General features: G+C 38.3%; 1 protein-coding gene across 4 annotated transcripts in view; it reads left to right on the top strand.

The window, feature by feature from the left end:
* npnta (nephronectin a) overlaps positions 1-21992 on the top strand; it is a 176175-nt gene extending 154183 nt beyond the window's left edge. For all 4 annotated transcript variants that reach the window (XM_039759199.1, XM_039759200.1, XM_039759201.1 and 1 more), the window contains 4 exons: positions 5541-5636; positions 14510-14608; positions 16579-16838; positions 19168-21992. In XM_039759199.1, the coding sequence (XP_039615133.1) occupies positions 5541-5636; positions 14510-14608; positions 16579-16838; positions 19168-19275 (563 nt within the window). In that variant the 3' untranslated portion in view covers positions 19276-21992. The remainder of the gene's footprint in view (positions 1-5540; positions 5637-14509; positions 14609-16578; positions 16839-19167) is intronic.
* The last annotated feature ends 3060 nt before the right edge of the window (positions 21993-25052 follow it).

Genomic DNA, 25052 nt, shown 5'->3' on the forward strand with positions numbered 1-25052 from the left:
AGGTTATGAAGTTGCCATCTGGCTGCAGCTTTCCACTTCTTTACTGACCTTCTTTTGTTTGTAATGTTGAACTTTCCAAGCAATTTGAGAATCCACGAATTTTCATTCTTAGAATGTCTTCAAATCTTGTGCATCAAAAACAGTTGAAAATGTTGTAGTTAATAATTTGAGTCACTATGATCAGTAAGTATAAGTGTTGTCTAATTATTTAATTTATATATTTAAGACATAAATTGGCTTCTTAATAAAAGATAGCATAATGACCAAACATCAAATGCCAAAGAAAGGCACAGAAGGCGAGCTTTGAAACACTGAAGTGAAAGTGAAGAAAGGAAGAGACTACCGAAAGAGAGAATGCTGGTTAATATTCATCTTCCTCACTGGTATGTGGCCTGGGAAAAACTGGAACCTTCCAAAGGTTCAAGGATTGAAGAAAACTGCTTCACAAAGAAAACTCTTCTACTTTTTGCTTAGACTGTGAATTGGTTAAGGAGACAAAATCACTGCAATGTTTCCCCATGGGCTTCTTTTTAAACAGTGTGTGTCATCATCATTAAAAGCAGTTTCATTTTACTTTTCTTTGCTGTGTTAACTCACATATACAGAGGATGGACAGAATTCAGCTCTACTACTAACTAAATAAAATGAATGCCTCGACATTGTGCATCACACTGGATACAGAACAATACTAAAACATGAGGCCAAGGTGTCTTGGGGCCTAACTCAGTAATGCTGTCCTTTCATTCTGTCTTAGGGGGCACCCAAGTGGGTTCATATTTCAAATCATGTCACATGGGCAAAAAGAAGGGACGGTCACAGGGAAACGGCAGTGCTTTGTGAGGCTCATGCTCTGGAAGCAGTTTGTCAGGGTTCTGGTTTTAAGCCCTGGCATATTTAGAAAAGATACTTTCAGTGAGGATGCACTGTTGATCCTAGTGATAATAGTACAGAAGTTAACACAGCCAGAAAGTAATCATGGGCATTTGGTCTTTTACAACAAAGTAGGGATTTAGGGGTGCAGTTGGTTTAGAAATCCTTGCTATTTATTTTTATTTTTTATAATTATTTTTTTATTTTATCCCAAATTTTATTTGGGATATGCAAACACAGGACATTGGAATGATTACTTCTATCTATTCTCTGTTATAATTAAATTGACAACGGTGATGAACAATAAGTGACACACTTCTGCTGTATAATGTACTAGGTAGAAAAGAAACTCAACCTACTGCAGTAAAATTCAATATACTAATCCACAATCAACAAATCAGATCCTTTGATTTAAGATGTCAAAACCGACATGTCATAGTGGTACCATAGTTGTACTGCACGATAGCAGTAGACCAGTGAATCAGTAAAGGCAAACTGACCAATCTGATTGTTCAGTGGGACCGGAGTCTCTCTTTCTCTCATTCACACATACATAGACAGGAACATTGTATGATATAGTAGGTATAGTAGATTCTTAATATACTCTATTTTATAATATGCTCAACTATTAAAGTAGTAAAATATGTTGTGAAAGGCCTGGTATTAATGTGTAGCAGTCAGACTGCACCTGCTGTTTGTGATTCATGACATCTGGGGGTAACAACTACATTTGACCCTGCAGGTCTGTGTTTGAAGTTGCCAAACCATAAAAATGAGGAGGGTTTGCGCCTGACATGGCTAAATACTTGCAGTATTGCACAAATGTGTGTGTAGCATCATTCAGTATACAAATCCACAATCAAAAATCAGATCCTTTGATTTAAGATGTCAAAACCGACATGTCATCGTGGTACCATAGTTGTACTGCACGATAGCAGTAGACCAACGTGAGAAAAAAAATAGTCACCTTTTGGTTTTTTTGGTTTGGTGGGTGTTTTTACAGGTAGTCATTTTTAACTTTGGTTTCAGATATAAATAGAGTTACATTTTGGAATTTTTTTTAGAATTTTTTTTTTAACCTTTTGTAATTTTTTACTTTAGTCAAAAATGAAATGTATTTCGGTTGGTAGCTTCAATCCTCTTTTGGTATATGTAGCTTCTTGAAGCTTCTGCAAAGAAGTATTTTTCACTCACTGTGTAAAGCGCTTTGAGTAGTAAGAAAAGTGCTGTATAAATGTAAAGAATTATTATTATATGTGGTTAGGCAGAGAAAGAGTTAATCTGTACTGAACAGGAAACTGAACAATGGCTGAAAGCAAAAGCCGACCTTAAAAAAGCAGGTTTGATGGCAGATGGATGAGATGGAGTCCAGAAAGTCTGTTCAGATCAGATGTGTGGAGTATTGGCTTGGGATATGAAATCTCCCCTTGATATCATCATATCACTATTGACAGTGCTGTATCAAATAAATCTCAAGATTTGAAATTATAATTAGATGTTAGAATTATAACTTGATTTTTTAAGTAAAAAAACATTTTTACTAATTTGTTTTCTATCTTCTATTTTCTTTGTAATTGTAACTCTTTTAATTCTTGCAAAGCACATTGAACTGTAAGTTTTAATGAAAATGTGCTATATAAGTATTTATATTTTTATGAAAACATAATTTAAGTCTATTTTAGTTACACCAAGAACAATCTCATGAGTAAACTTCAACTGTATTTTGTTATTCACAATGACTGTAGAATAGTGTGATTTCGTTTTGGCATATAATAATTTGTGTTATTAAAATGAGATTTTTTTTGTCATATACTTAACCACAAAATATGTTATTGTGGGTTTTTCTACAGACCACTCATAAAACATATTTCGCAAACACAAATAACATTTCACAATGGCAATTTCCGTCATTTTGCTTAGACAAGTAGCAAAAAGGTTCTTTAAGCCTGTGTGTTTTTCTTCCTGAATGTGAACAGAAACATCTTGTTGGAGTATCTGAACCTCTGAAAATGTTTAGCAACTTCAAAGGCCATCAGGCACTGTTGACGTCGAGACATCGTCTGCTTCTATCACCTCGGTAGCTCTCTGCTCTCCCAGACAGTCTTTACTAAATGCATTTCCAATGGCTGATCTACAGTCAGGCAGCATTTAAAAAGGCATGGGATTGCAGCTCATGATCGCATTTTCACATTCTGAAATCTGTCTATCTGTGGCTCCACTGGTTTAGAGGAGTCGTTCTTCACAAGTTAGTCAGCTTTCTGTTTCCCACCACAGTTAAAGAATAGCACATCACCATTGCTAAGAGAGATGCTGGGAAGGAGTCTCAAGTTTTTGGTATTCGTTTTACATTTTGTGCCTCATGAGGAGCTTATGTGACATGGAATGCTGCACTGCCTCACAAAACAAATGTTTCTTTAATGGTAGCATAGAAAATATAGACACAAAGTACACACAGTTTTATATAAACTAAATAGTATACTATCATTTATATGCAGGTTTTTAAAATAATTGGACCTTTCATTTAATAAATTACTGTAGTTATTAAAACGTAAAATATAACTCATTTCATCTGCTTAAAAGGCAAAATGAAATGGTAAGATTATTAGTGTATCACTTCAAGATTAATGTATCTATACATCACAAAACACTTTTTTTTTTTTCTTTGACAAACTACAAAATTATAGTGTATGTTGGTGATCATTTGTACCTTTTTTTGGACATACGCCTTATTAATAACTAGTTAGTAATAAAATACATTTTAACACATTTCATATTTGATATCTCTTGCCATCTGTAGACCCTCAGCAGTCATCCTGCACCTTTCCTCGGTGTCCCCTTGTCTCTCAACCTCTATTTACCACATTCCCGTAAAGCCTGCTTCTCAGACTTTGTCATTTCAATGCACCTTGCTTGCTCCCTATCTGTTTTGTGACTATCACCATTATTAGACAGGCCCCCCGTTACACATTATGAAACAATAATTCATATTCTTGTGGTTACTTCCTATTTTTAAGGAAGCTCGGGTTGCACATCATTAGTATTTAGCAACCCAACGATGCTCAGTGTGTTATTCACTTTGTTGTTGTTGAAATGCTCCATTGTAACTGCTGTTTTTTGTAAAAAAATAAAAAAATAAATAAAAAAAATTAAAATATAAAGAATTGTCACAATCAGGAAGTGAACCTCACACTCCTGTATCTTGTCGTCACTGAACCAGTAAAGGCAAACTGACCAATTCGATTGTTCAGTGGGACCGGAGTCTCTCACTCTCACTCACACATACACAGACAGGAACATTTTATGATATAGTAGGTATAATAGTTTAATATACTCTATTTTATAATATGTTCAATTATCAAAATATGCAAAGTAAGTTTATTGTAGGTCAATCAATCAATCAACATTTATTTATATAGCACATATTCATACAAAAAAATGTAGCTCAAAGTGCTTTACAAGATGAATAGAGAAATAGAAGACACAATAAAAGATAAACATAAATCAACATTAATTAACATAGAATAAGAGTAAGGTCAGATGGCCAGGGTGGACAGAAAAAACAAAAAAAACCTCCAAAGGCTGGAGAAAAAAATAAAATCTGTAGGAGCTCCAGACCACGAGACCGCCCAGTCCCCTCTGGGCAATCTACCTAACATAAGTCAAACAGTCCTCTTTGTATTCAGCGTTTTCATGGAAGGACCTGATGATGATGGTCACGTAGACTTCTGGCTTTCAGTCCATCAATGTTAGTGCATCATGATGCTTTGAGTAGGTGGTGGTGGCGCAGGCGGCCAGCACAAAGAAACGGAAAAAGAAACAGAAGAGAGAGTTGGGGTCAGTACAGATTTTGGAGCCACTGTGAATAATTATTATGAAGAATTGAACATACAGAGTATCAGTATTAAGTTAAAGTGAAGTTATAAAAAGGCCATGTTAAAGTAATGTGTTTTCAGCAGTGTTTTAAAGTGCTCTACTGTATTTGCCTGGCGAATTCCTATTGGCAGGCTATTCCAGATTTTAGGTGTATAACAGCAGAAGGCCGCCTCACCACTTCTTTTAAGTTTAGCTTTTGGAATTATAAGGAGACACTCATTTGAAGATCTAAGGTTACGATTTGGAATATAACGTGTCAGGCATTCCGATATATAAGATGGAGCGAGATTATTTAAGGCTTTATAAACCAAAAGCAGTATTTTAAAGTCAATCCTGAATGACACAGGCAACCAGTGTAGTGACATCAAAACTGGAGAAATGTGTTCGGATTTTCTTTTCCTAGTTAGGATTCTAGCAGCTGCATTCTGCACTCGTTGCAAACGATTTATGTCTTTTTTGGGTAGTCCTGAGAGGAGTGCGTTACAGTAATCTAGTCTACTGAAAACAAAAGCGTGAATTAATTTCTCAGCATCTTTCAATGATACAAGAGGTCTAATTTTTGCTATGACTTTTGCTAGGTTTCTAAATGATTTAATTTGCACAAGTAGTTTTGGTTTTTTTGGAATATTAACATTTGGCCAGCCTTCACCAACTAGCAATCTGGTCTCTTAAAAGACAGGAGTATACTTTTAATTCTGCTGTAAGTGCATTAATTTTGCATTGTAAAATGTCTATTAAAGGGTTAGTTGCCTGAGTAAATCCAGATAGCTAAACCTAACTACTTTGATTATTTTCAGTTCCTCGGAGGCCAAACGGGAACAACATAATTGGAAAAATTGACATTGAGTTGGGGAACACGGCAGAAGATGAGGAGCAGGTCAAGGATGATTCAGGTAACTTTTACAGTTTTGCTACTTGATTTGACTGACTGTGCCAAAAAAAGAGAGAAACTAAAGTTGTTGTATGCAGTTTTTAAAGCCACGTCCTATCTGCAGTTGTATTTCAGGCTTGTGATTCCTTATTGAGGTCCAGTGATTTATGGCTCATGTTTTTAGTAGTTATTTTTCAAGCTTCTGTTTACAAGGAGTGTACATCTAAAATGAAAGAAGAAGTCAACAATTCTGTAAATGGCCTGGAATGTGAAGGCCGGCAGTACTTCTTCACTTTATAAATAAACTTATTAACCTACCTCTCGGGAACAAATGTGAACCCAGAATTTACTCTATAAAAAGAAAAAAAAAAGACTAAGAATGGAAATTAACCATTTGTATACCTGCAAAACTCAAATGCTAAATGATATTCTCTTTTTCATGGACAAGGTGACATTAATAACAAGAAAGGAAAACAACCAATTTGTCATGGGCATCAGAGTCAATGCCAAAAATAACAGGCACAGGATTAGCCCAGGATATTCATCCCACCTCATGTCAGTTGATCTCCAAATACACACCACATACTAATCCCATTTGGAGTGACCAACCTCAAATTACAGAACTACAGCTGAGAAGTAAACCAACAGGAAAGTTTTTGAAACAACGGCGCAGACATTGACAGTGAAGTGCTGCTTCTGAACTTTTGTCAAATAAACACATTACGATAAATAGTGGTTAATGCTCAGAAATAGAGACAGTAGCACAATAAATAGTGCAGGGACCTCACACTTTCAGTGGCCTGGATTCTGATCCCATCCTGGACAGTTTCTCTCTGCTGTTCTGCGTTTTCTGCCTTTCATGTTCGTATTCTAAGAGTAGCATACAGTAGCATGCTGAGTACGATTATAGGGACCAAGTGTGTCCATGATGAACTTGTAGCTGTCTAGGATTGGTTCCTGTTCCTTGTGTCAAATGCAGCCAAATCCAAAACTATTCCAAAAAATAGAAATTCTGACATCCAATATTCACGATTCAAAAATATATTCAAGAAATCAAGTAGCTGCTTTGATTAGCTAAACAGTGACTTTTATTCCTTAAAAGAATGTCCTATAGAATAATTGTTCCCAAATTGGTGGTTGACAGACCTCCCCGGTTCACAAGAAGATGGTAATTGTATCCGTTACATACTCATGTACCTATTTACTGTAATTATTTGTAAAAATTGTGCTGGTACTTGGTCTCTATGCTCCTAAGAGAAATTCCTTCTTTTTAGGGCTCTAAAACTACCACCATGGAATATTTCATCCAGTTTTCTCAATAATGACTTTTCATTTTGTTTCATTCCTGGCCACTTGGAGAAATTGTGACATCTCTTGACACTTCTTCAAACTGGCAATCTCTCTGTCTCTTTCCCCTATCTAGCTAATCTCTGGCATTGTGTGGGGCTGATTTAATTCACCTCACAACCACTTTAATCCACATAGCAAGTGCTTCATAATTTCTGACAGGCTGTCTAATATGCTGTCTTCATGCTGAGGAACTTTTACAGAGTAGGAAATAGTTGGACCTCTGGTTCTTGAAGGAAGGTGGTTCATATGCTTCTGACAAAACACAGAATTACAGGTCAGTCTGGAGAGGGTGCCACCACCTCTTTTGTGCAGTATTTCCAGAGAAATAACAACAACAACAACATTTATTTATATAGCACATTTTCATACAAAAAATGTAGCTCAACATGCTTTAGATAATGAAAAAATAGAAAAATAAAAGACACAGTAAGAAAAGAAAATAAGTCAACATTAATTAACATAGAATAAGAGTTAGGTCCGATGGCCAGGGAGGACAGAAAAAACAAAAAAAACTTCAGACAGCTGGAGAGAAAAAAAATCTGCAGGGATTCCAGACCATGAGACCGGCCAATCCCATCTGGGCATTCTACCTCACATAAGTGAAACAGTCCTCTTTGTATTTAGGGTTCTCAAGGAAGGACTCGATGATGACGGTCATGTAGACTTCTGGCTTTTAGTCCATCAATGTTGGAGCATCATGATGCTTTGAGTAGGTGATGGTGGCACAGGTCTTTACCACAAAGAAACCAGAAAAAGAAACAGAAGAGAGAGTAGGGGTCAGTATGGAATTTAGAGCCACCATGAATAGTTATTATAATGAATTGAACATACAGAGTTTCAGGATTAAATTAGAGTGAGGTTATGAGAAGGCCATGTTAAAGTAATGTGTTTTCAGCAGTGTTTTAAAGTGCTCCACTGTATTTGCCTGGCGAATTCTTATTGGCAGGCTATTCCAGATTTTAGGTGCATATGAGCAGATGGCCGCCTCACCACTTCTTTTAAGTTTTGTTCTTGGAATTCTAAGGAGACACTCATTTGAAGATCTAAGGTTACGATTTGGAATATAATGTGTCAGGCATTCCGATATATAAGATGGAGTGAGATTATTTAAGGCTTTATAAACTATAAGCAGAATTTTAAAGTCAATCCTGAATGACACAGGTAACCAGTGTAGTGACATCAAAACTGGAGAAATGTGTTCGGATTTTCTTTTCCTAGTTAGGATTCTGGCAGCTGCATTCTGCACTCGTTGCAAGTGATTTATGTCTTTTTTGGGTAGTCCTGAGAGGAGTGCGTTACAGTAATCTAGTCTACTGAAAACAAAAGCGTGAATTAATTTCTCAGCATCTTTCAATGATATAAGAGGTCTAACTTTTGCTATGTTTCTTAAGTGAAAAAATGCTGTCCTAGTGGTGGTCTGATGAATATGCGATTTAAAATTCAGGTTACTGTCAACAGTTAACCCTAAGTTTTTTTTACTTCCTTCTTGACTTTTAATCCTAATGCATCAAGTTATTTCTGATAACCTCATTGAATCCATTATTGCCAATCACTAAAATTTCAGTTTTTTTTTTTATTTAGCTTGAGAAAATTACTATTCATCCATTCAGAAAAACCAGTAAGACATTGTGTTAGTGAATCGAGAGAGTCAGTGTCATCGGGTGCTATTGATAAGTACAGCTGTGTGTCATCAGCATAGCTGTGGTAGCTCACGTTGTAACCTGAGATAATCTGACCTAACGGAAGCATGTAGATTGAGAAGAGCAGCGGACCCAGGATAGAGCCTTGTGGAACAACATATAGGATATCATGTGTCTTTGAGATGTGATTACCACAACTAACAAAGAATTTTCTCCCTGCCAGGTAGGATTCAAACCAATTTAAGACACTGCCAGAGAGGCCCACCCATTGACTAAGGAGATTTCTAAGAATATTGTGATCAATGGTGTCAAATGCGGCACTCAGATCGAGGAGGATGAGAACAGATAAATGGCCTCTGTCTGCATTTACCCGCAAGTCATTTACTACTTTAACGAGTGCAGTTTCTGTGCTGTGAGTTGTTCTAAAACCTGACTGAAATTTATCAAGAATAGCATGTTTATTGAGGTGGTCATTTAACTGCATAATGACTGCCTTCTCCAGAACTTTACTTAAGAAAGGCAGGTTTGAGATGGGTCTGAAATTTTCAAAAGCAGAGGGGTCAAGATTATTTTTCTTGAGTAGAGATTTAACTACAGCAGTCTTAAGACTGGGAAGACCCCCGTATCTAATGACGAGTTTACAATGTCAAGAATATTATCAATTAGTACGCCTGATACTTCTTTGAAAAATAAAAAAAAGTCTCTCTATTATATAAAAAAAATCCTGTGACAAGACTTTTATGAAGAGATTTTTTTCAAGTCACACCCTCCACTCAACCATATTCATCCACACATACGGCACTCTCACATAGCATGCATACAAGCAGCAGGAAACTGCTTTATTAGTCTGGAAACCCACCTTGTTTACCATTATGGGCTGATCACCCTATCGATTGCACAGATTATGAAAGTGTTTACATGTTCATTAGAATTTATATGGTAAATGTCTTTAATCAGGACCTGGCCCATTAATTGATAAATCCATTTTAGAACCTACTTAGTCCAACTTGAGGGCTGCAGGTAGCTGAAGTCTTCTCCAATCCAAAACTAGACAAGGCATAAGTTCCTTGCAGGGCACCCTCACGGAGGGCCCAACTGGATCTTCATTTAAATATACATTTGTATAAGGATCTCTAGGTGAAAAAGTCCTGCAGACATACTAGAAGAATCTGTGAACTCCACATAGCCTGTGAGATTCCTATTTCATTTTCAATTCTACTTGTATTTAACAAAAATGCCCTTCCACTTAGGCATAGCAGATACTTTTATAAGACCATATTTATTGCAGGTGAATGTCTAAGAGATACTGTTGCTGTAGTAGTAGTATTGTCGCATAGATAGAGTACAGTGAAACTCTTACATGTCTGACCAACCACTCTCTGGCACTATGATCCATAAAGGGTAAGAACTGGCTCCTGATTATTACATTGGTTGGAATGGGCTGCAGTACTCCATGAAGTAGTTTGGGAAGCACTGCTACACATTTTCTTGTACCAGAATTAACCGTGGTGGTGCAGTGGTTCACACTTCTATGTCAGATCTTGAATACAGAAGTTTCACAACCAGCCTGGCCGCTGTCTGTGTAGTGTTGGCACGTTCTCTATTTGTCTGTATTGGATCTTCCCAGGTTTTCCATCCCAAAGGTGTGCATTTATGGTTAATTGATGCCCTGATGTTTCTAAATCAACCATAAAGGACTCTATTAATTTTATGAGAAACCAAGTTCATTATAAAGCAGGTATATTAACAGACATTATATATTAAGAAAATTCAGCAGTCACATCTTGCCCAATAAACTTGACAACATGGCTAAATGTTAATACACTTCTGCATAGGCATTTCCTTATTCCCTGACATCTGAGAAAATTGGTTGTGTAAACCAGCCAAGATCTTCAGACTTCCATGATAAACATATTGCACTGTGATTTCATTTTGCGAATACTGGAAAATATTAATTTGGGAGTATTCTTGAAAAATATTGTTGATGGCTGGTAACAGTTAAGTGTGATGTCAAAAGTAACCATATAATCAATATGTATGTATGGATGGTGCCTTTATACAGTATTTACAAAATATTACAAAATAAGATTAAAATGGCAAATTGAGTTTTGTTCGCTTAAAATGCAGCTGGCTCAGTTGTTGAATACAGTACAGTACACAGTAGCACTTTAAATGTCATTCGTATAAACATTAACAAAGTTAATAAGTTAAATGTTGAACTCAAGTTCTCAAAAATACAAGAAGGTAAAGCAAAGTATATGCACCACAGTCAGTCATCTTAAAGATTCTGAGATATATTTTTTCAAATATTTCTAATTCAGATAATACCTAAAATGTAATCTAAAGTGTCATTTGAAGTCACTACTTTAATATTTTGTACTTACTGAAAACAAAATCGTAGAAGAACGGTGCCTCTTCACAAATTAGAACTGCTTTGGCAGCCCAGCCCTGGCGACCCGCAGCCAGACAATCCAGTTTAATTTTTCTCAATTGGTGAAACTCGGCAAAGGGGATCTAAGACAGTAAATCACTAGGTGTGAACACCTTGTATTGTGTAAATAGCACTTAAGTAAAATGGGGATACATGAAATGTACAAACCTGAAAAGAACAGAAACAAAGAAAAATCGACCTCCCTCAATGAGGAGAATTAGTTCTAGCTGCTTCTGTTTGAAATTTGTAATTTCATTTAAAGCTAAGTAGCTGCGATATGTAAGGAGGACCTTTGTAGGTTAACTCCATTTATGTAGATACTTTTTTTTTTTTTTTGGAAGATGGAATCAATCTTTTTGAGTAAGATTGAAGTTAGTCAAGGTTGAAAAAAATCCACAATGAAATACACTGACACTGTATTTGTCAGTGTATTTCATTGTATTAATTCCTGATGGCGGTCATCTAAGACGATTTACAATTTAAATAACATTTTAATGATTTGGATGATATCAGTTAAAATTTCCCTGCTTAGCGATAACATTTTAATGATTTGGATGATATCAGTTAAAATTTCCCTGCTTCCGCTAAGCAAAGTCAAAATGCCCTTCTGCATAAACATTCTGAAACAGCAATGTGAAATGGCACATTACTAGTCAGCATGAAGGACAGCAAGGCATGCGGCAAACGGACAAATAAAAACTGCAGCCCCTTCATGAGCTGCACACATTTCATTCTGCTTCTCACTGTGCCTTGAATCTTAGTTTGAAATGTCTCTGTTCTTGACTGGTTTCTGTGATTGTTCCATTGAGTGTTTGCTTTATAATCTATATCTACGTATATATGTATAAAAAAGAAAAGGAAAGAAGGTTAAAGACACAACTTTTCATCTGTGTAGCCTTCTACCCTTGTGTGTAACTAAAAAAGAACCAGCAGGTAACATATATAGGAGGGAATAAAGCCAGGGCAAATGAACAGAGAAAAGGTGAGAGTAGGTGAGAAGAAGCTGCCATTAGAGAGGGAGAGATTTAAAAGTTAATCATCAGTAATACCTGGAGAAATATGTAATCCCAGGCTGAGAATGAGATTAGCCTTTTCTGATTTTTTTAAGTGTCTTTGATGCCCTGTAGAAGAACACAAACAGAGCAAATAGTGTGCCTAAGGGATGTGAATTATTCTGCATTAGGCTTTGCAAGGCCTTTGATTTTAACAACTTGAATGTACTCCATGAATCAGTCTGTCTGCCGTCTCCCATGTTTCACTTATGTAGATGGTTGGACACATCCTAAAAGAAATGCAGTAAATAAGATTTTTAGGTTGGCAAGAGGCCCGTTGTCTAATATGGAATTTACTAGAATACCTGTCTAAGGCCAGTGAGACCTTTCCCATGAGGAATAACTGTACAGAGAGCTGATGGCCATGGTAAAGATAAAGTAGAAAGGACCATGAAGCCTGAAGCTTTATATAAATGGCCCTCAGTGAATGAGTGTGAGTGGGCCCTGTGATGGTCCAGCATCCTGTCCAAGAAGGGTACTTATTCCTGCCAAGATAAACAGTGTTTCCCAGCATCCCAGACCACGAACAAGTGGGTTCAGAAAGTAGCCAGATGAATGAAATGTACTTATTTTTTGCAGAAATTCACTTTCAGAATGACAAAGTGATCAATTCAACACCCTCTGAGTCAGCCCTATACTGTATAGCCGCTGACTAACCTGAAGTAATTCCAGAATGTCATTCATTACATCAAGGTATTGTTGTTAAGAACTCATTTCATTAAGCTGAGAAAGAACCCGACATTTTACAAGCAGCTTGATTGCTTGGCATGAAATTAAACAATACCAAGCCTTTTTTTAATTAAGTAAAGGGACGTTTTTGTCTTGAAGTACATCCAATAATGTTGTTAGGTTTCCGCAAGAAACATATAATAGCCGAGTGTGGTTATTACAGATGGATTTTTCAATGTTTATTCTGGCATACACTCAGTTTTCCAAGGGTATTGCATTAACATGAAAGCAACATGGAAAAAAAACAAGATTTCCCAAACAAAACTGGTTACTTAGCAAAAAAGATGTCAAAAAAAGGATAATGCCTTTCAGAGAGACCTTGCAAATGATTAGTCCTTACTGGGATTGACAGCTCGGCACAGCTACGCAGGTTCAGTTCCCAGCCAGTCTGCACTGTCTTGCCATGTCCTTTTACGTTTTCTCCAGAGACTCCTGTTGCCTGCTCGATTAGATCACAAGTGGACTGATAAGAGTGACGGTGGCCACACATATTCAGCAGGCTTTCCTGCGATGGCCTGGGCTTGTCAAAGCCTGTCCTGATGCTACCAGAATAGACTTGCTTTCCCTGATTGGCTCATGTCAAAGTAACCACTTTAATTAAAGGTGGTTTGTACTGTTTGGTGGCGTTCCTCAAGTGATTTATCAAATCATTTGAACTATTTAAAAAAAAAAAACCTTGATCTCTACATACAAAGAGATTAAATCAGATTGCAGAGGTACACGGTCTGAAGTGTCACAGCTAAAATGTCACATTTCAAATTTAAAAAGCTAAGCTCGGATTTGAAAGCCGAGACCACAAAAGCTATGAAATGCAAAGGAGTGACTGTGGAATGATTTGGAGTTTGAGATAAGCAATTCTGATGGACATGTTTATTAGTAAAGCTTTGGTAAGCAGCAGGGTCTAAAAGACGACCCTAAAACTGTCACTACGTCACAGTCCTGTTGGCACCAGGGGAGTATTAGGTCAAAGTGAACAACATGTCTGAGAAAGCTTCTGTACCAGCTGTATCGAACAAATCAGCCCAGACAGCTTGCCTGTCAGGGTAGTTCTGGTACAGCTGATTATCATCGCCATGATCATACCCTCGGGGAACATGTCAATGGTGGGTCGACCACTGAACCTCGGAGAATGGCAGGAATGAGCTGCTTTCATCTCCACACGTAACCGACAGCAGGCGGCCAAAAAGGCAGCAACAGAAAGCTCTTGTCAGTCTATCATATTTCTGGAATTGCTTCTTTATAGCAACTGAAACTGCAGAAAAGAAGCCCCATAGGGTGAATTGAAGGCATGAGCACACCTGAACTATTTGTTGTCAGACATGAGCTTACTGATTAGTTTGTTTTTGTTTTGTTTTTTTTTTTTAATATTCTAAAGAGAAGTTTGTACGTGTATGTCTAGTATTTACTCCAAAAACACCCATTTTAGAAGCTTAACTAAACGTTTCTGTTTCAACTGGGTAAATTGTGTTTGGAAATGCAGAGCTCAAGAGTAAAAGCTACCAATCATCATCAGTTACATTTAGACAGTGTACTCCATAAAAGGCAGCCATTAGCGAATCAAATGTAGAAGTTTAATGTGAGTTTGCACTTCTTGTCCAATACACATAGCTGAGCATTCCTAAATAAAGATGAATTGGGCTCATGCTGTGGTGGGAACTGCGTTACTTACACATAATTGTGTTTCTGTTTCCAGATGTTCTTATTCACAGCTGTAATTTTGACCATGGTCTGTGTGGATGGATGAGAAACACCGAAGGGGATTTGCACTGGGAGACCATCACAAGTTCCTCAGGTAGGAGCCAGGGGAGTTCCCCAGCCCAAGTGAGAATTTTGTTTTAGAAAGTCAAGGACTTCATTAAGAATTGAGATTTGCATCGCAACCTCAAACTATGTTACCTTTCAACAACAGTTTTACTGTAAAGACTTGAACCAAAGCCATAGTTGTAGGCAAATGTTAAAATGTTCGTCTGCTTATTAATTATTCTTTTCTATTTTTACAATGCACAGTTTATTTTTCGCGTTGCAGTTATTAATCTTTCACTTTATTGCTGACATATTAAGTATAAGTAAAATCAGGCCATTTATCCTTTGCGGCGTTTGTTTTTTAATCATTTAATTGCCTCTATGGTAGTATTTCCCACATTAACTCTTTGAGGCCCACACTCTGTGCTGCTTTGTGCCCCCCCAATCCCTCCTTTGACCAACCCTGTTATAAAGCTATAGAGCAATACAGTCCTTCATTCCTGCCCCAAATTTAAACTGTAACATCATACTTGCATGATTCCCATCTTTGACAATGTAAAACATAACATTAAAACAGAGCGTCTCCCCTTACTCAGACTCGGCTCTCTCTCCCAGAAACGAACACTACCTGTTGTGAGTAAGCTGCTGGCATGGCAGAGTCCTGCTCATGTCGACTGTGTGTTAGGACTTTCAGGCTCCAGCACACAAACAAACTTGTGGATCATCGCAGAGTTGTAATCTACAAGTGAAAGGAGGTCACCTGATATGCTGCAGCTTTGGCCTTTAGAAATCCTTTGCTGTTAACATGTATTTTGGTTTAGGGAAAGTCAAGACCAACCCCACCAAGTGGTGCATCTTGCTTCAGTTTCACTGACTTTTGTTTTAGATGTTATTGGAGCCTTTTTGTAGTTTTCTATAAACATATTTCTTTATTACTAAACTAGTACTGGTTATAAATTATATTCTTGACAACCACTTGCTTTCATTCCAGTTAGTATGTTTTCTACTAGTCATCCAGTGTCTGATTAATTATATTCATTTAAATAATTTTACCCTTTGTTACTCTACTCAAGCCATTTCATACGTATGTCTCTTTCTTGCTGTGAGCTTTTTGCTGCTGTATGCTTGTTAGCACGTCTGATGGAGATCTTATTTGCTATTACCTAAAAAACTTTACAAAATTGCAAGCCTGCCACGTTAATTCTATAAACCTGCATAAAGTTCTTCCATTTTATTTTCAATCTTTGTGACATATTCAGAAATTGTGAGTGCATTTGTCAACTGTGGATTTGTACAACCTGTAGTTCTAGGGATTTCTTTTGTTGTGATTTCTCAAATGTGTAGGCATTGATGTAAAAACCCAACTAGAATAATGTTCACAAGTAGACAGATGAAAGCTCAGACCCAAAACTCTACAATCTGGTGGTGCTAAGGTGTCGGCCATTGCACGGGGCCTCCGTCCATCAGGCTTAAGAATGGGATGGGATGGACAGAAGCACGACACGGAGAAGACCTGGCAGATTGCTTTAAAGTGTGGTGTGCACACACAACACTGGGAGATCACTGACCAGAAATGTGACCCCAGACTAGGGCTATAGGGGCACCCCAGCCAGTGGAGTAGCAACTCACAGACTGGATAGGGACAAACTGCAGAAAGATGAGAGGTTTTTGAGAACTAGAGGGGGATTAGACTTCTCTTAGTATAAACAGGGTTAATTTCTTATAAAGAATAACATGAAGAAAATGAAACATTGTTTTGATTGAGGAGAGTTTAAAGGCCAGTGTAAAAGAGATAAGGGGTGTATTTGTTTTTGTCCGTTTTGAATTAATTTCATTTATTCACTTTCTGAAATCCTTTTTTCCTCTTCATTCATGTATGCAAATATTCATATTTCACATCACTCCGATCAGTACCTAGGAGGTGTTCTTTGTCCATCCACGTTAGCTAACCAGACAAGGCAAATGGTTCATATGGACTCCCCTCAGTTGCCAACACTATTTTCTTTTTGCTTTGTTCAGGTGGCAAGTACTTAACCATTCCAGACATTGGGGGTAAACGAGGTGGCAGAGTGGCACTGCTGATCCTGCCTTTAACAGAGCTGGAATATGAAAGTGACCTGTGCCTTTCATTCAGCCACAAACTCTTGGGCCACAATGCTGGCACCCTGCAGGTGTACGTGAAGAGGAATGGAGCACTTGGTCCAGCAGTGTGGGGACGAACAAGTGGGAATGGCTGGAGGCAAACACAGATCACACTGTCGGGGGCTAGCCTTCAGAGTGTAAGTAAAGTAGGCATGAAAATACTTTGTGTCATGGTTTCTTGTCTTGCACTGAGGCAATCATTTTACAAGATATTGACAAGTTAGAAGGGCAGAAGAGGCACTAAAGAGTCACAGGGTAGACAATCCAACTGAAGAACTCCTCACAGTATTGGTGTAAGCCAGGGTTCTCAAACTTCGGTCCTTGAGGGCCGCAGTGGCTGGAGGTTTTCATTCTAACCCTTTCCCTGACCTGTTTTTGCTGCTAATTAACCTCTTTTGAATGAATTTTAATTGACTTGTTCTTGAAGACACAGACCCCTTAATTGTTTGTTGCTCCTTAATTAGCTGCCAGACAATAGTGAGATACAAAATGAGTCAAAACATGACCAGCAAACTGTGTCCATTGTACAATATCTTAAAGAATGATGAAGGTCTCAGGAATGCTGATCTGCTCAGGTCCACAAAACATTTTAACAGTATTCTTAGAAAAGAATGCAAGCAGCAAAAAGCCTTGGAATTAAAAAATGGGTTTAATTAGTAACGAGAATCAGAGCTTGGAGTGAAATTAGTTGGAGTTTGAGGCCCTGACTTCACTCCCTTCACATTTCTTTTCTGTTCGGATGCTGTTTAAGGAAAGAAATGAAGCAATTCAGAGAAACGATGAAGAAATTCAGGGAAACAATGTTAAAAAAGAAGTCAATTACAATTAATTCAAAATAAGTTAATTAGCAGCAAAAACAGGTCACTAATTAAGAAAAGGGTAAGAATGAAAACCTGCAACCACTAAGTAAGCAGACAGTAAGACATAAATGAGCTAATCAGTGGCAGGGTTGGGGGTAGAGGGGCACCAGTTGAATTCCTCCTCACCAGCAGAGAGCACTGGAGATACAGGTAGGTTTTGGTTACCAGGTCACCCAAAAACATTGCCTGTTGTCTCGGAGTCTTTAAGAATCAGAGCATGCTGCAGTGTGAGATCATTCTAGAACAGTGCTTCTCAGACTTGGTCCTGGGCGCACTGTGGCTATAGGTTTTTGTTCCAACCAGATTCCTAATCCGTAATAACAGTGATCTCATTTAATTAGCTGGTATTTTTTTTCTGTTATTCTACATTCAGAAAAGCACAGCAGCATGATTTTTACATTTATAAGACATTTAGAAATACAGTAATTTCTGCTTTTGCTATAGATTTAAACACTTAACTCTCTTTTGCTGATTTCATTCTATTTTGCCCCTTCATTGTATCTTAATGACAATTAAAAACGAGCAGAGCAGACACCCAGGCAAACAACACTGAATCATGAAAGGCTGCAACTACTTTAGCATCAGACCCACTATTTAGGAAATAATGGATTAATTAAACAATTGGAACACCTGGAGAAGTAGAGTGAAAATATTGTTAAAAAGTAAAACAATACATTATTTACAGAAGCTGGCTGGAGCAAAAACCTGCAGCCACAGTGGGTCCCCAGGACTGAGTTTGAGAAGCACTGCTCTAGGAGAAGTCAATCATCAGGAAGGTTTAAAGGCCAACTCGGAGTCCAGAGATGGATGCTGGCTTGGGGCAAAGGCTCATCAGGCAGTCAGGAACACAAAACTGGAAGCAAACGGGTCATCTTGTTTGAGTAGGTCAGTCAGGGCCTGTCATGTGTTTGGCCAGATCCTGTGGTGCAGGAAAGTCTGCATTGTACTTCTTATTTTAGAACGTGTGCTACTTCTTGTATTCATCCCTAGCCTGTTTATTTGGTTAATAAATTGTATTGTTTGTCATCATTGTGGTGCTTGTTTTGTAGAGCCAACCAGAAGGCACTCTGCCAGTCTGTGTATGTATAATATGATATGAAATTAATGCAGAAATAAGTAAACAGGACTACAGGTGGGATATATTAGTGCTGGCCATTGGGAACCGTAAAAGCCTGTGGCCAGTGTGGTTCCACCTGCTTGTCATCTTATGATGGCAAGTCAGATGTTCTGCCGTCTAGAGGCAGCTATAAGTTGAAACAGGCATGGAATCCTCATCCTTTGCACTCTTGATGAGGTAACCTCCAATGTCAGTCACCACACAGATTAGACGCCAGCCTCTAGCTGTCACTCCATGTTTGCTTGGCCTTCCTTCACTTGCACTGGATTGTGTGGCGGTGTTCAGTCTTCTCAGGTTTCAATTTATCTTAGTCATTTAGTTCAGAGTTTAAACTCTTATGTCTTCTGTTGTTGCCTGGGTTCTAGTGCCATATAATCCTTTTGGCAAATCATGAAAATAAATGTCTGGGTATCACCGATTCAGTTCTTGGCGAGTTAAATTGAAACCCTAACAAAATCCTGTGTTTGATAGTCTCAATTAATATTGCAGGTCATATTTAAAGGTGAAAGAGGCAAGGAGAGGATGGGTGAAGTTGGCCTGGATGACATTAACTTGAGGAGAGGCACTTGCTCTGATAAACATCTGCGAAGACATTAACAAAGTCCGAGAAAACTGGAAAGGACTCTATTTAGGAGGAAACCATCCCCACCTTCCTTCTTTACGGGGATGTCTACCTGAGAACATTGGCCCTTACCAGAGCAGTTCCAGTAACTGGGAAATTCTCTAACAGCAAAGACAGACCCACAAGGCTTTGGAGTTGTTTTTGGATCGTCCTTTGCCTTCAGTTTTCCAGGTGAACCTGAGAGATCCCTTCATAATGAAGCCGTGTACGTGTGTGTGATGTATCCGTGTCAGACAAATCGCATTGTATGCTTTTCATATCTGATTCTCTTATTTACTTTGTTGTTAAAATGCAGTATATCCCTGTCTAAAGTTCAAATTTATTTAAATGTTTTCTGTTTAACCTTCTCCAGTACATTTCATTTTTATGTTCTGCCATTAATTTAATATGTTAAATGTTGACGATAAAATGAAATTCATTTTATAAATACTGCCACTTTTAAAATATGGACTGTATGTACCGGACCACCAGGAGTCACAAACGTAAAGGTACCGCTACCACCATTTCTCAGTTTGTTTGGTCTGTGTGTGTGTTAATTGGAGGAAGTCACTTAAACTTCAAAGAGTTTTTATGCTTTAATAGTTTTTATTGAAATTTCTAGTTCTATTAATCCTCCTAGAATGGCTATGACCACACTGCTATTCAAAAAACGACACCAGCGACAATAGCTGCTATTTGTTTTTGTTATGTTGGTATTTTTTTTATAGTCTAATCTATTATTTACAATTTAATTTGGTCTAATTAAATATATTTGTTAGCATGCAAATTGAGGTATTAATTGCTTTTGTTTGAAGGGCTAACCAGATCGCATCATTTGACAAAGTGAGTTGCACGGTCAAAACTTGCATTTAACTGCATCAAGGAGACTAGAAATGCTGACGTATTCAGAGAGATCGAAACGCTTTTCAGACACTATTGGTGGTATTGTTTGCCCATTTTATATATATATATATATATATATATATATATATATATATATATATATATATATATATATATATATATATATATATTACCCCTTCAATGAGTTTAGTCAATCGGTAAGCTAGCATATGATACATCTTAACTACCATTAAACGGACTGAAGAGGATCGAATGAGTTAAGAAATAATTTGACTCGTGTTCGGGATCATCTTGACTAAGGTGTGCAAATGTAAAACGTGTTATTTCATTGGTTATTTTCACTATTTAAGTGCCTAATCAAAACTAGTTTCACAATTTAAAAACAAATAAATGCTATAAAAATATAGGATTAATTGACTGTGTAGTTATTTTGGATAAGATTACAAAAGAGTTATTCATAATATAAAATGTATTTAATCGATAAGCTGATCGAACCAACTTATTTTCACGTTATACTGCAATAATTATACTCATGATGATTTATGTTAAATACCTTGTGCTTTTAATCCCATTTCATCCCAGTAATGATCCCCCAATTCCAGACTTTTCAGCTTTTACTGCTCCGATAAACTGAAGTTGCCTCAGAGTTTCCTGTTTAATTCTAGTCACATGGCTATGAAGCGTCCTCGTAAAACTGGGACAGATCAGTTCAGAATCCACAACAAGGTAGCAACAAAATCTTACAGTGTTTCCTTCTAGCCAAGAAATTGTTTATTTTGTTTATTCTTCAACATTACTTGCTTTTACAGACCCACCTTTCAATCTTCTACCATTGATAGGGTGGAGGTGGCTCTGAGGCTAAGGATCTGCGCTGGTAGCTGGACGGCTGCCTGTTCAAGTCCCCTTACTGCCAGAACAGATCCTACTCCGCTGGGCCCTTGAGCAAGGCCCTTAACCTGAAAAATTGTTCCAGGGGCACCGTACAATGGCTGACCCTGCGCTCTGACCCCCAAAGGTCATGCGAAAAGACAATTCTTAGCGGGCAAATTGACCTTCCCATTCTTTTACATATGTCTAATTACTTTAAACCAATTTTACAAGTAGTAGTTTGTTGGCAGCAGTCTGAGCTGTCGGGGACACGAGGAGTACAAACACAGGTATCGCACTTTCAGACTAGCAGTCACTAGCGTACGCCTCTGTGTTACAATAAATGAGATACTTGAATGGCATTTCTCAAATAATTATGCATAATTAAAGTGTGTGTATTTGAAGAATATGTCAAAGAATTGAATAAAAGTATTACGTCAAACCCTGCTAGTGTAAATGCTGGAAGATGATGATAAATCTGCACAAAATATTTGGTCACCATTAATAGAACCAACTTCCCAGAGCACTGCATGCAGTTGTTTTGGGGCAAAACTAAGCACGTAGCAGTTTTCCAAACTTTAAACGAGAATTGTTTCCAACAAACCAGTCCTGCTTTTCATTTGCAAAGGGGTTTAAGCAGCATAAAGAGAGGCAGCGATTTTTCATAGTTTGCCTTTTTAACTTGTATATGTGCATAAAGAGCAGAGAGTTCCCCGTGCGCTCACACTGCTTCTCCACATTCCCAAAGACGCAGGCCAAGTGGACGGCCATACTGTCCACGAAGACCGAGACGAGTCCTGTGTTGTGCAAGCCCAGCCTCCCGACAGCACAGCATGTATTCAGGGAATGAGATGCATTTTGTTGAGTACTTGAAAAATGGGTGTTCATGTCTAGAATTGTGTTCCAAAACCTGCTTTTTGTACTGTATACTGTATGTCTACATTTGTAAATATATCCTATGCAAATAAACATTATTGAGTAACCGTGGAGTGTGTTCATTCAATTCTGTTTGCACTTCTTTGTCTCCTTATTATACAGGGTGAGTCAAAATTATGTTAACACTAATGGCACTGCTATGTATACTTGTATACAATTTATGTGCCACATGTGTTGAACATGACGGCGAACAGGTCAAGACATTCCTGTAGCTCATCTTGCACATATGAAGTGTGTTTTGTGAATAAATTGTTTCTGCTATTCAAATGTTAACATAATTTTGACTCGCCCTGTCTATGACTAACACGATTTAAAAATGAACAGAAATTAGTTTGGTATTGTAAGTTAACTTTACAGGCTCAGCCAGGGTTACTGAGACGAATGTGCCTGTGTGATGTAGTCAGTTGATTGTGAGGGGTCTACAGAGCTTCATGTTTTATGTTTTTTCTGGCCAATCGCAATGCCGACACTATAGACCTTCAAGTTTATTTTATTATTATTTTTTTTAATGTACGTGAGAGAACTCTGTGCTAACTATGGATCAATTCTAGACTACACAGTACAGGACTTAGAAGAAACAATCGTCAGGTCCAAGTGAACAGCACAGCGAGATCAATGCCAACTTTAACGACTGTACTATGCAGCTCGTCATGTTTAGGCTTTGTGTTTCTCCTCAGTTTGCTTAGCTGGCCGTCTGATTGACCGGTAATGGCGGCTGTATGTCCTCATGTTAACTTTAAAAAAAATATATATATAATTGCAATCAGTAAGCTAATCAGCTGTTGATATTCTAGACAGTATTCACTCCAAGTGTATGAAAATGCCTGGAAACACTTGTGTGGAAAGCAATGACATCAAGAGGTAACCGTTAGTAGAATCCTATCAGAAGTAGAGTTTCTCTTTGTAACGCATGGGTGACCTGGGGGTGCACCTCAGCCGTAAGTAATGCCCACAGAATTTCTGTTTCAGAAGAACCTTGCAGTCTGTCATGTACAAGTAACCTGTGACTTGAATCTCCAGGGGGGATTCCCCCCCCTACCCGCTCTCAGTATCACACGTGAATGACGTTGTTTCGTTTTTATACGTGATGTTCGCAGAGTGACACCTGGGGGCCGTGTGGGGGGGTCTTGATTTGCTATCATTTTCCAAGTACGTAGGTAACACAGAAGAGTTCAAGCTTGTCATTCATTATGGACCCATCTTTTCCTAATAACCAAATTAACCTAACAATCACCAAAGTGTAAAAAAAAAATAGCAAGTCTGAGGTAGGACAACATTCAGAAAGAACGTCTTATACATCACAAACTTCACAGTAGAGAACAGGCGCAATATAATAAATATTGTGAGAGATCTTGTATCAGATATGGAGGACATCTGTAAAGATTCCTCTATGACACACTGAAGGAATACAACATGGAAGGAACTTACAGTATCATTTAATGTGCACTGGCGGCCAAGCAATTTCTTAATTTGGGACACCCTCTCTGCGTCTTTTTACAGAAGATTAATGATAAAATGTGTGTTGATCTGTATTTTTCTCTTTCTTATATTATGCAATATCCATATTTACATGTATCAGTTGTCTTTTTCTATGACAAAGAGTTAGATATATTTGATTCAGTATCTGCACGTCCAGGCAGGGGGCACAAGTGCATTGAGAAGGGTGGAGACTCCATTGAGAAATGACATTCTCAGTTTTGTTAAGGTTCGTTCCGTTTTCTGATCCATCCATCCATTATTCAACCCGCTATATCATAACTACAGGCTGACATTGGGTCTGCTGGAGCCAATCCCAGCCAACACAGGGCGCAAGGCAGGACACAAACCCTGGGCAGGCCGCCAGCCCACCGCAGCTGTTTTCTGATAAATCCCCATTTTCTAACTTTAGCTTGACTCCCCCTCGTAAGTAAGTAAGTAAATACTATTACCTAATTTACTGGGTGACAGAGATAAGAGGGCTCACTTGAGTCACAAAAAAAGGTTCTTGAACAGTCCTGGTCATTTACTGTCTTTAATAATAATAATACATTTTATCTTTTGTGAAAAAACAGACCTATTTTAAAGGTTTTGCTAAGCTTCTTTGGAGGTCAAGCGTTTTTCTAGATACATTAGGATTATATACTGCTCAAAAGAATTAAAGGAACACTTTTTAATCAGAGTATAGCATAAAGTCAATGAAACTTATGGGATATTAATCTGGTCAGTTAAGTAGCAGAGGGGGTTGTTAATCAGTTTCAGCTGCTGTGGTGTTAATGAAATTAACAACAGATGCACTAGAGGGGCAACAATGAGATGACCCCCAAAACAGGAATGGTTTAACAGGTGGAGGCCACTGACATTTTTCCCTCCTCATCTTTTCTGACTGTTTCTTCACTAGTTTTGCATTTGGCTACAGTCAGTGTCACTACTGGTAGCATGAGGCGATACCTGGACCCTACAGAGGTTGCACAGGTAGTCCAACTTCTCCAGGATGGCACATCAATACGTGTCATTGCCAGAAGGTTTGCTGTGTCTCCCTGCACAGTCTCAAGGGCATGGAGGAGATTCTAGGAGACAAGCAGTTACTCTAGGAGAGCTGGAGAGGGCCATAGAAGGTCTATAACCCGTCAGCAGGACCAGTATCTGCTCCTTTGGGGAAGGAGGAACAGGATGAGCACTGCCAGAGCCCTACAAAATGGCCAAGACTTCATGAGGGTGACCCAAGGGCCCCATGTCCTCTAATGGGCCCTGAGCTCGATTGGCATTCGCCATAGAATACCAGAATTGGCAGATGCACCACTGGTGCCCTGTGCTTTATACAGATGAGAGCAGGTTCACCCTGAGCATGTGACAGAAGTGAAAGGGTCTGGAGAAGCCATGGAGAACATTATGCTGCCTGTAACATCATTCAGCATGAGCAGTTTGGTGGTGGGTTAATGATTGTCTGGGGAGGCATATCCATGGAGGGTCACACAGACCGCTACAGGCTTGACAAAGGCACCTTGGCTGCCATTAGGTATCAGGATGAAATCCTTGGACCCACTGTCAGACCCTATGCTGGTACAGTGGCTCCTGGTGCACGACAATTCCTGGCCTCATGTGGTGAGAGTATGCAGGCAGTTCCTGG

Source organism: Polypterus senegalus, chromosome 7 (assembly GCF_016835505.1).
Source record: "Polypterus senegalus isolate Bchr_013 chromosome 7, ASM1683550v1, whole genome shotgun sequence".
NCBI classification, from domain to species: Eukaryota; Metazoa; Chordata; class Cladistia; order Polypteriformes; family Polypteridae; genus Polypterus; species Polypterus senegalus.